The sequence below is a fragment of the Aricia agestis genome, chromosome 9 (genome assembly GCF_905147365.1).
Source record: "Aricia agestis chromosome 9, ilAriAges1.1, whole genome shotgun sequence".
NCBI classification, from domain to species: Eukaryota; Metazoa; Arthropoda; class Insecta; order Lepidoptera; family Lycaenidae; genus Aricia; species Aricia agestis.
Window position 1 is genome coordinate 2,312,223 of NC_056414.1, and position 11,673 is coordinate 2,323,895.

Below are 11,673 nucleotides of genomic sequence, written 5' to 3' on the forward strand. Positions count from 1 at the left end.
TGTAAATAGGGAATGATGAGAAATAAACAAAATATAAAATTGTAATGTTTTTCAAGACCTAAAATTTTATCTCAGCCCTTAGTCAACACGTTTTCTTTATCGATCGCCGATGAAAAATGTGCAGAATTGACATAATTGTTCGATAATATGAAGTCGACATTCGATTTCCTAATCCCTTGGCATACTAAACTACCCGAATGATTATTTTACCTTATATCCTTAACCCAGTGCCGACTTTAGCACTACCAGCGCCTTGGGCGAGATTTCTTCGGTACCCAGGATATTACTGAAAAAATTAACGCCCCTTTTGTACTAAACTATCCTTGGTAGCTTAGCCTTCCCCTTCATATTTAAATTTTAAATTGATCCCATCTAAATCAAACGGCGTGCTACAAATAAATCAAGTAAGAATTGAGTAATTCCCCAATTACGTTTATCACAAGATCGAGTTTATGCAAAATTATGCATCGCTAATAGATGAAACAAACAATCCGTGCTAAGTGCCAAATCTACTATTTGATGTAACAATTTACTATTCCTATGTGACTACTTCAAGATTCCATTCTTAGAAATGATATTATCACATTTGTTCGGTATATATGGCTCAGTTGGAGACATTTCAGTCAGATCACTTGTAGACATGGCGAAGTGTATGTTGGTGTTGGCTGTCTGCGTGCTGACTGCACATGCAGCTCAATTTTATACTAGAGGTAAATAACTACAACTTACGTACTTAGAAAGGTACTTATTAAAAAAAAGTTGGGCATTAAGTAAGAAAATGGAAATGAACTCTTTAAAGCATAGTATTATCATGGTCCTTATAAAATACAATAACACTATATATTCGATTTACAATATAACGGCTATAAGAATTATTTGGTACACAAAAGACTAATGATTCTTTCGTTTGATTGCAGATGCTCACAGCCGAGTAGCGAGATCTCCCCTCTACTACGGTCAATACGGTCCGCCGCCGCCACCTCCTCCACCCCCTGGGCCACCTCCAGTATTCTTCCACACGAGGAACTGGAGTGGCCTCGCTCGCAGTGCTGACGGCTCAGCACAAGGAGTCTTCAGTGGCGCAGCAGCAGCTGCTGACAGCTTGCCGACATCCGGAGCAGCTTATTCCCTCGCATCATCAGGTGTGACGGGACCCGGATCCGGATGCGGCCAATGCGGATCTTCGGACTTCGGCGGACAATCCGGAGGCAGCTCGGGAAGTTACGGAAGATCTAGTCAATACAATGGACAAACAAGCGATGGAGGATCAGCAGGCTTTGGTCAATCAAACGGTGGCTATTCAGGCGGACAACAATCCAACAAAAGTTTCAAGCAATCTCACTTTTCATATCAAAGCGGTAATCAAGGAGGTAATGGAGGAAACTCTGGATACAATAGCGCTCAAAGTTCAGCAGTTGCTGCAAATGGTGGTAGCCATGGTCATGACGTCGAATCTTTTGATAATCAGCAGCAGCTACAACAGCAGACTGAAAATTTCGGATCCCAAGGATTTAATGGAAAAAAATCTGGATATAGCAGCGCTCAAAGTTCAGCAGTCGCTGCAAATGGCGGTGGCCATGGTCATGACGTCGAGTCTTTTGGTAATCAGCAGCAGCTACAACAGCAGACTGAACATTTCGGATCCCAGGGAATTAATGGTAAAAATTCTGGATATAGTAGCGGTCAAAGCTCTGCGGTTGCAGCAAACGGCGGTGGACACGGCCACGATGTCGAATCTTTTGGCAATCAGCAGCAAATACAACAGCAGACAGACAATTTCCATTCTGGATCCCAAGGATTTAGCGGCGGGCAGCAGAAAGTTCAATTAGACTCTCATTTTGAACATGGCCAAGGCAAGCATCAAGTTGGATTTAACAGTCAAGCGGGTGCTGGAGGTGATGCAACCCAAACCCAACAGTCTAGTAATTTCGGCAAATCTAACAGCCAAAACCAGGAGTCTAACGGAGATTTTTCTTCATCTTCGAGTCAAACTGGTGCCTTTGGAGCTTCAGGATCTCAGCATGATGCTAATAGAGGCGATATTGGTGAAAGTCAAGGCCAGTTTAATAAGCCTCCGCCACCAACAAGCAACTTCGGCGCTGGTGGTCAAATAAGTAAATCTGGTAGCTTTGGTGCCAATGGGGGTTTGAGCACATCACAACAGAGTGGATCAAGCTCAGGTTCCTTCAATTCTAATAGATCTAATGGTGGTTTTGGTTCGGAAGATCTACAGTCTACTTTGGGTGGAGCATTGAACCTCGCTTCCCAAGGACTCCAAGCTTCTGAGCAAAGCGGCTGCAGTACTTGCGGTAAGAGCAACTACGCTCTCAGCAACGCTAAGAGCCATAGCGGATCAGCTGTTGCCTTATCTATTGGTGGATAAAACGGAAATTATATTTATTTATGGAATTAAAGCAACAATAAATTATTTCTTTTGTTTTAATTTATTTCTGTGCGTTTGTCCTTGAAGCCCACGAAAAGAACGAAATTCTATGTAAAAATCATATTACAATGTAGAAAAGTTATAAACCTAACATACGTCGAATAAATAAAATGATCATACAGGTTAATAAGACATAAAAATACAGATACGAAAAAGTTTATTTTTGAACCCACATTTCAAACTTTAAATAAACAATACCTTAAAAGGTGAATGCCCAAAAAAAACCAATAGTCGATTGAAATAATTTATATGCAGCAAAGTAGACCATTAATAGTAGATTGTAAATATGTAACTCATTTTATTCAAAACCATAACCGAAACGGATAATTTGAAAAAAATAAATCTGAGATTTTGAGACAGCGCTTTGTATCAACTATGTAGTTTCTTCCTTTGTTTTTGTGTTTTCCTCGTAAACGATGGTGACACGTATAAGAATATACTATTTAGAGAAAATAAAGTCAAAACCGGCCAAGTGCGTGTCGGGCCACGCGCAATATATAAGGTTCCGTACTCCGTAGTACCGCTAGTTTTTGATATTTTTCAATGGTCAATGAATGTACATATTTTATAACGTGTTATACATTACTAACAACATCATCTCAGTTACGTTTTTAAAGAAATTTAAATTATAAGTTCCTTTAATACTTCTCCGAATAGTTACATTTTTTTAGTTGATCGACTTTTAGGGTCCCCGCAGACTTACAATTTAAAGTTGGCCGACTAACGTACAAAACACAGAAATAGATCAAGATAGAAGCGCCATGCGCTCGTGTTTCATACAAATTGGAACGACACACGATCTATTTCTGTGGTTTGTACGATAGTCGGCCAACTTTAAATTGTAAGTCTGCGGGGACCCTTACTCAATAACTTATGAAGTCTTCTTAGCAGTGACAGTTTTTCTTTTAAATTCAGCATATTTCCTACTCCCATGAATATTTTCCAGAAGCAACCGTTTAGCTGGTAGAAGGGACACTGCAGGACTGTAAAAATTTTTTTTCACTTTAAAACTTCATATTTCACATCTCTAAATCGGAAAATGATATTTTATACTCATAATATTTTTAAAAACCTATCCAACGACACCTCACACGGTGGGGTGGACGCGAAAAAAAATTCATCCCCGCTAAAATATGTGTAGGGGAGGTACTTACCTTAAACATTTTTTAAAAGATCATAAATACCATTTTGTCGGCATCATTAATATGTGCATTCATGCCGAATTATAGCTTTGTAGGTCCTATAGTCTCTGAGCAAAACCGCGGTCCGCGGACAGACAGACGGGCGGACGGACAGACGGACGGACAGACCGAAACTATAAGAGTTCCTTGTTGACTACGGAACCCTAAAAAGAGATGTCACCGTACGTTTTTCGGAAGAAAGCGTATTCCCTCTTAAACGCACCCGTAGCTCTACTAATGTTGCGAGTGTCCATGAGTGACGGTAATTGCTTTCTATCAGGTGACCCGTTTGCTCGTTTGCCCTTTTATTTTCGAAAAGACGTAGATAGTTAACTGATATCATGACGTAAATCGTCAAAAATACATTGTACAGACACAATAGGTACAGATTATACCATTTCTATACCAATCTCACATTCTATACTTTCAGACATAAAAGTGATAAATTTAATATTAAATAGGTACTTACATGAATATAAGAATCAGTAGACAAATATAAATGTGTTTTTACTACGTCCTCATCGTCACAATATCGTTTGTAGCATCATGTCGTCCTAAAAATCATAGATTCCTACAAGAAAAGTCAATTGGTTACGATCGTTTTTAAAGTACTTGGTGATTGTTTAATCCAAAAAGGACATTGTATTTGGGATACCGTACATGTAGTCTACTATGCCACATATAAATAGTTTGAATCGATTACGGGTTTTTGGTCAATACATTTTTGGGCATTCACCTTTTTTGAATCCATTTTATGAGCCCTTTATCTTTGGCGTGTCATATCCTTTTTAACCAACTTCCAAAAAGGAGGAGGTTATATTATGTTCGGCTGTGGATATTTTTTTAAAGTGAATTTTTCCTTTATGCCCTACGAATGTAGAACAGTTTAAATGTGTGGGTTGAGAAGAGTTTAATTACAAACAGTGATAGGCATTAGGCACAGTTTGTAATTAAACTCTTTGTAGTTAAATAATAAGTACCTGGATGACCGAGTTTTGCTCGGTATAGCCAAAACCCATTGACTTCGTGTTACTCAATAACGCCATCTGCTGGTCGTTAAAACAATTAGTTGCTTACAAAATAGTATAAAAATTCGCCAATAGATGTCAGGAAGAGTCATATTTTTCAGTTTATCGATTATCGATAAAACACGAATAAAAAGACATTTTCTAAAAATGATTCCTAGCTAGATCGATTTATTGCCCCCGAAACCCCCTATATATTTTTCGCGGCTTGTGTTGCATTTTCACCTTTTTTGTAATATTTTAAAATGTATCGAATTTCTTCATTAGAATCACTCATTTTAACAATAACAAAAAAAATGAAATCTCACATTTACTTACCTAATTTCAATGATATTCTATTAAAACAGATATGTTACGTCCATACTATTTGCCGGCTTAAATCTCTTCCGAACAATTTTCAAATTCAAAATTGCAAACATTGACAAATTTGACAGATAAGTGGAACAAAAGATACGAAAAACAATGTACATAAAAGAGACAGTTCTATTTTTAAACGTCGAATCGTATCGCTGTCTCTTTCTTCGCCTGAGCTATGACGAAAATTCGATTTTTTCCAGATTGTTCAAAAAAATAATTGAAAATGTAAATAATCGAGGTATTTATTGCAATCAAGACATGTGGTAAGAGATTCCATGTGTTCTGTTTACTTTCGAGTCATAATTGGTACATTTTCGAAATACGCACGACGTCATTTTCAATTTATTTAGGTAAGACAAGACGCGGCAGTAATGTATATCATATATTTTTTTAGACTTATCATGCTCCTACTTTAGAAGTGAGAGGGGGGAGGGGCACTTTGGAAGAGTCTCTCTCGCAAACTATCTTCTAAGCAACTATCTATGGGGACCCCAAAAATTTTTAATAATTTTTACATTTTTATATCAAAATCTTAAAGCGGTTCACAGACTACATCTACTTACCAAGTTTCAATAGTGTAGCTCTTATAGTTTCGGAGAAAAGTGGCTGTAACATACGGACGGACAGACAGACAGGCAGACAAACAGACAGACATGACGAATCTATAAGGGTTCCTTTTTTGCCATTTGGCTACGGAACCCTAAAAATCAGCTCGTTAAAGTTCCGTTATAGGCTTCTGTAATCAACAAAACTTGGTTGACTACTGGACCCTAAAACGGAACCCTAACAAGCTGTATTTTTGTATATTTACAGGTTAATAGTTATACTAGCTGTTTGACCGATGTATCCGATGAAAATGACATTTTCTAGAAATGATTCCTAGCTAGATCGATTTATCGCCCCCGAATTTATACACTATATTAATTTTAATAATAATACTCTGTTTAAAAAAATTGATCTTTGATTGAATAAACAAAAAGGCCATAATTGAAACGAAGTGTACACTTTAATACACGTCGTAATAATTTCCGAAAATAGCATTTAAGTACAACAAATGTTTTTTTTTAAATGTCTGTATTCTCCAGTTCATTTATTAATAATTAATGTTATGGATTGGAAAAAAAAACATTTTCTTAAACCTTGCTTCATTGTTTTGGTTATTATGTACTTTATATTTTTCCCTGTCGATATAAAACTTCGGACATTATTCACTGTCATCATGAAAAATAAATTATCAAAAAATCCCTAATAAAACCAATAACAAAAACCCATCATGTTTAATATTTGCTCCGTCAACCAAATAGTGACATAGCGCGTACATATACAAATTATATTAGCACATATTAGGTTTTCCATGTTGATATAGTTTCAGTATAAAATAGTTAACACGGATTTATGTGACACAGTCAATATGTGGCGATTCGGAGTCATATTGTTCCTCGGATTTGTACTGATTGAAAATGTTAGCGGTGAGTACTTTCCCTTAATTTAAAACAAAATGGCGACGTTGACCTTCGAATTTTAAATATTTTCAATCTATTTTATTTTGTAACAGTAATTAAATCATAATAATATTATTATTGCAAACTGCAATATTATTAATCAATTCCATTTGATTAATAAATTGAAATCAGCTACTTATGAATGTAAAAGCTTTCGCTCTTCATAATATTATGTTGGAAGAAATGACCCTAGTAGGTATACATATAATAATTTCATAGTCATATTTTCGTGTATCCTTTTTAAGTTTACTATACATCGATTAAGCTTAACTATGTTTACTTAAAATTGTTTTTAATAAAGAACTTTGCTATTAAAAAGTATAAATCGTGCGAGGTCTGAGGAATTAAGAGCTGAAGAGAGTACACGGGTCACGGGCTCGGGGCTACACTAAATTACCGCAAAAGACGCGAAAATTTGCCGCACCCCAACCTTCAGCATTCCTCGGAGCGCGGAGTATAAAATATATTGTTACTTTATCAAGCATTCATTAAATAAAATCTTTTTTTTTATTATTCCAGCCAGTCCCGTAAACCGCGAGAAGCGTTCGCCCTACTGTCCGTCAGAATATCCGCCACCACCCCCGCCGCCGCATCCGCCCCCATTCTGGCCGCCCCCGCCCCCATACTGGCCACCACCGCCCCCGCCGCCCCCGCCATACTGGGAACGGGACCACCACCATCACCACCACCAAGAATCAGGGGCCTACAGCCAGGCGGAGTCGGTTGCCAACCAAGGAGTTCTCAACAACCAAGGATCCGACCAACCATGTGACACGTGCAAAGGACAGACAGGACAGAGCTCAGCCATCAGCAACGCTCAGAGTGACACAGGCAACGCCGTCGCCGTAGCTATAGCTAGAGCGAGATCGGGCAATAAATAACTAAAGTGCAATAATTTTCTATATTCCCCTAGTCCAAGATTTTGTACAGATTATTGTTAACGCTAAGACCAACTAGAATACATATTATATGTTGCCAAAAACATCACCCTCCTGGCAGTCGTGTAAAAATTACTCATGACAGTTGAAAAAAAAAAATGTATACTTATCTCAAATCTCAATTGAAAAAAAAACATAACTATGCAAAGAACCTAATAATGTTATTTTAAGGTTATGCTATGCATCATTATTACCACATTAGGTATAAGCAGTTATTTATTATTATTATTATTATTATTTTGTATGAAAAGCATTATCTTTATATAAAGAGAGCAAACAAAAAGAAAATTCATGTCAATATGACGACAATGTTTATTTGAAATTAAAATAAATAAATAAATAAATAAATAAATAAATAAACGTTTATTCAGTAATCTGGACATTACACAAAGTTCTGTATTATACATTTAAATTTAAAAACACCACACAATACAAGTAGCTTGATAAAGATATTAATTCATTTCTTTTCATCTCAGCCTGTTTTTAAGTCGGGGATGCAAAAAGCATATTTTCATGTGGCGTGACAACCGAAAGCACTGTCCCGCCACTGTCTCGCCACTGTCTCGCCACTCTACTCGGTAGGTGTAACAAGGGCTTGTACCACGAAACCGTTTTGAGACTCAAACAATTTAACGAGAATGCCGCATCCTACTCTAACAAACGTGAAATGACGTTGTTAGAGCAGGACGCGGCATTCTCGTCCGATTGTTTGAGTCTTTTTTTTATGAAATAAGAGGGCAAACGAGCAAACGGGTCACCTGATGGAAAGCAAGTTCCGTCGCCCATGGACACTCGCAGCATCAGAAGAGCTGCATGTGCGTTGCCGGCCTTTTAAGAGGGAATAGGGAAATAGGGGAGGGTAGGGAAGGGTACGGAAGGAATAGGAGAGGGTAGGGAAGGGAAAAGCGTAGGGGATTGGGCCTCCGGTAAACTCACTCATTTGGCGAAACACAGCGCAAGCGCTGTTTCACGCCGGTTTTCTGTGAGCCCGTGGTATTTTTCCGGTCGGGCCGGCCCAAATCGCACTTGGCCGATTATTTTCTTTGCCCAAGGGCGGCTAAAGTTTAATTAAAATTAAATCTCTTATAATTTCATTGTATGACTAGTAGCAGGACATCCAGTCGTGAAGACCACAGTGCTTTTTTACATAGATGCCATTTTTTTGTATTGGGGTAGCCTAATCCAAAAAATGGCAATGGCCAAACCGGCTTTGAAACACCAATATTTTTTATAAGAAGGATTTTGAGAAAACTTTCAAGTTATTTGCAGTTATCCCACCATTTCCACAGAAACAGGAACCACCGCGCGCTGTAAACTGATGTCCTCGCGGACGGCGGCGGCGGGCAACAGCTAGTTTGTAATATAATAATATTATTGTGATTATAAATTGAGATGTAGGCTATCCTATCTTTCAAGTTAAATTAAATTACACACAGTGTACCAATAAAATTTTAAATCGGTTTATTAATTTAGGAGTCCATCGCGGACAAACAACGTGACACGTTATTTTATATATAAAGATTTGGCAGTGACTTGTAGATTAGCTCTGCGGTGTGAGGTCTCACTGTTAAGGTAACTACCGCTACTCGGTTGCCGCTTACAACAGGACAATTTGAGCTAACATAAGACGCCATGTTATTTGTTAAACGTTATCCGTCAGATTATAACATAAACTGTCGACTTCACAGAAATTCGGAACCTTGAGGTTGTTCACCTCGGGGGATTTTGTGTCGTCATCACATGAAAATATGTACAAGTCTTAGAAAATGTCTGCTTTACTGTGTTATGGATCGCATGAAAATACAAGTCTTAGAAAATGTCTGTTTTACTGTGTTATGGACGTGGTGAGATAAAAAATGAAGAGTACTCGGTAATAAAAGTACACAATATATAATAATAATACCACCCACACCGGTTTCGCTGACGGTGGCCGGTTTAATTGAAACCAGGCCAGGTGTAATTTTATAGTGCCTAAGTGTGTGCGCAGTACACAAGAGCACTCTTTATTCTTTTACTCTCATAACCCAGTGGGACGGAAGACCGACACGACCGGCGAGAGATCAGGCCTAGGCCCGACTTTTTACATGCCCATCCGACGCATGGATCATCTTACTTGTCAGACAATCAGGTGATCAGCCTTCATTGTCCTAACCAAACTTGAAAATAACATGTTTCAAACGCGGGAATCGAACCCACGACTTCCGAGTCAAGAGCCGCGCTCTAAGCCACTGGACCACGGAGGCGTCAAAAGTACACATCATGATGTACAAAGAGACATTCAATATGTGGAACGTCTACTCTGACGTGACAAACGTTTTTTGCTGGTAAAAGAAAACGTTTTAAAATTCTTATAACAAACTTACAAGTTTACGATTCTAAACAGCTGAAGCTAATGATGATGATAATATTGTACAAGTTTTCTACCCTAAAGAGCTCTTCTCTTAGCAAAAAACGTCAGTCAAAGTATAATAATATGATCATTGATCATCATCTTAAATCCTCCAATAAACGCTAGCCACCGTCTTCATATCCCCGGTCCATCAGGCTTTTGCCTCGCATGCTTGTCAACTCCTTCATAGTTCATTCCTCTGTTTTTCTGTAGAAGTATGTACTACAGGGTACATTTAAATAAGATTAAAGAAAATATGTCTAAAGAAAAATTAGTTAAATTAGTATTTAACTCATTTTTCTTTAGACATATTTTCTTTAATAAAAAGACATTCCATTCTAACATCATAAATGGATGAATGTCCGAATTGTGTTTTTACCCAAATTGATGAATCGATTTGGGTAAAAAAGGGAAAAAACAACATGTAAATAATAAACAGCTGATTGTATCACACCACAACGAAAAACCTGAGATCCTTGATAAATAACAAATTACAGACCACAAAAGCCGTTCTGGGAAATGTTTGTTCTACCATTAGCACCATACTAATTCCGTCTACGATATAAGGTGGTGATGAGTTCGGTGGTGATCAGTCAAAATGTGGCGACTGGGTGTAGTAATATTGGTGTTGGGAGCTCTGGTGCAAAGTGCACCGACTGGAGATGAAAGTAAGTGGACAATAATTACTTTCCCATTATGGTGATAACTGGGGTTAATGCGAGTTTTATTCGATCATACGCATCGAGCACGATAACGCGAATTTATATGGAATCAAAGCAGCGCCATCTACTGGCTAACGGCTGCTTTGATCCCATATAAATTCGCGTTAACGTGATCGATGCGTCGGATCGAATAAAACTCGCACTAACCCCACATATCAGTTGATTCTACTTATAGTTTTAACCATCGAAATTAATACAGTACATATTTATTATTCATAGATATACAATATTAAAAATATTTATAATTATTATAGGCATTATATGACTATTTTTTTTACTTCAAAATTCTAAAATGAGCGACATCTAATCGAGATAGCTTGTAGCTTTGTTTAAAAAAAAAAAAGATTGTTTTATTTCCGAATAGATTTGTAACAAATAGTTTCAGAACGTTGATGCTAATGGTGCCTACCACTGGTTCGGGAACTATCCCGGCGAGAAGAACCGGCCTAAGAAACTCGCACGGGGTCCCACTTTTTACCAAAAAAGTGAGAAAAACAATTAATCTTTTTAAAATAAAATTTACAATTGTAACTTAAAATGATACAATGTCAACATCCACACATAATTGTAAGTCATAATATAATAATGTAGAAGTAGCCTTGCAAGGAGCCATCCTACTCCCAAGATGTGCCATCGTTTATGAAATCATTGACCTTGTAATAGGCTTTAAGACTCACAACCCCATTTTGCGCAGGTAGTCTAATCCAGCGGCTGAGAAGGTCCCCCTATTGTCCACCGGGACCACCTGGACCACCTGGACCCCCTGGACCACCCCCGCCGCCACCACCACCGCCCCCGCCGCACTTCCACCACCACATTCCAGAAACGAACGCGCGGGCCGAGTCCGATCAACTGCAACGTTTCACGCACGACCAAGGCCAGAATTATCAAGATCGAGGCCAAAATTATCAAGATCAAGGCCAGAATTTTCAAGATCAAGGCCAGAATTATCAAGATCGAGGCCAAAATTATCAAGGCCAGGGGCAGAATTTCCAGGGGCAGGGGCAGAAAGTACGTTGCGATACCTGCAAGGGGCAGAACTCGGCTAAAAGTAACGCGCAAAGTGAGACCGGGAACGCAGTGGCTATTGCTGTGTCTAAAGGATAAAACGAATAA

At 38.3% G+C, this 11,673-nt stretch overlaps 1 protein-coding gene and 1 pseudogene across 1 annotated transcript; both read left to right on the plus strand.

Annotated features, from left to right (window-relative positions):
* The first annotated feature begins 632 nt into the window (after positions 1-632).
* On the plus strand, positions 633-2,428 carry LOC121730629 (hornerin-like). The gene is made up of 3 exons (XM_042119769.1): positions 633-710; positions 918-1,532; positions 1,674-2,428. Exons 1-3 carry the CDS (start codon positions 641-643, stop codon positions 2,381-2,383), a joined length of 1,395 nt encoding a protein of 464 aa, XP_041975703.1. The 5' UTR covers positions 633-640; the 3' UTR covers positions 2,384-2,428.
* Positions 2,429-6,414: 3,986 nt separating this feature from the next.
* On the plus strand, positions 6,415-11,673 carry LOC121730659 (annotated as a pseudogene).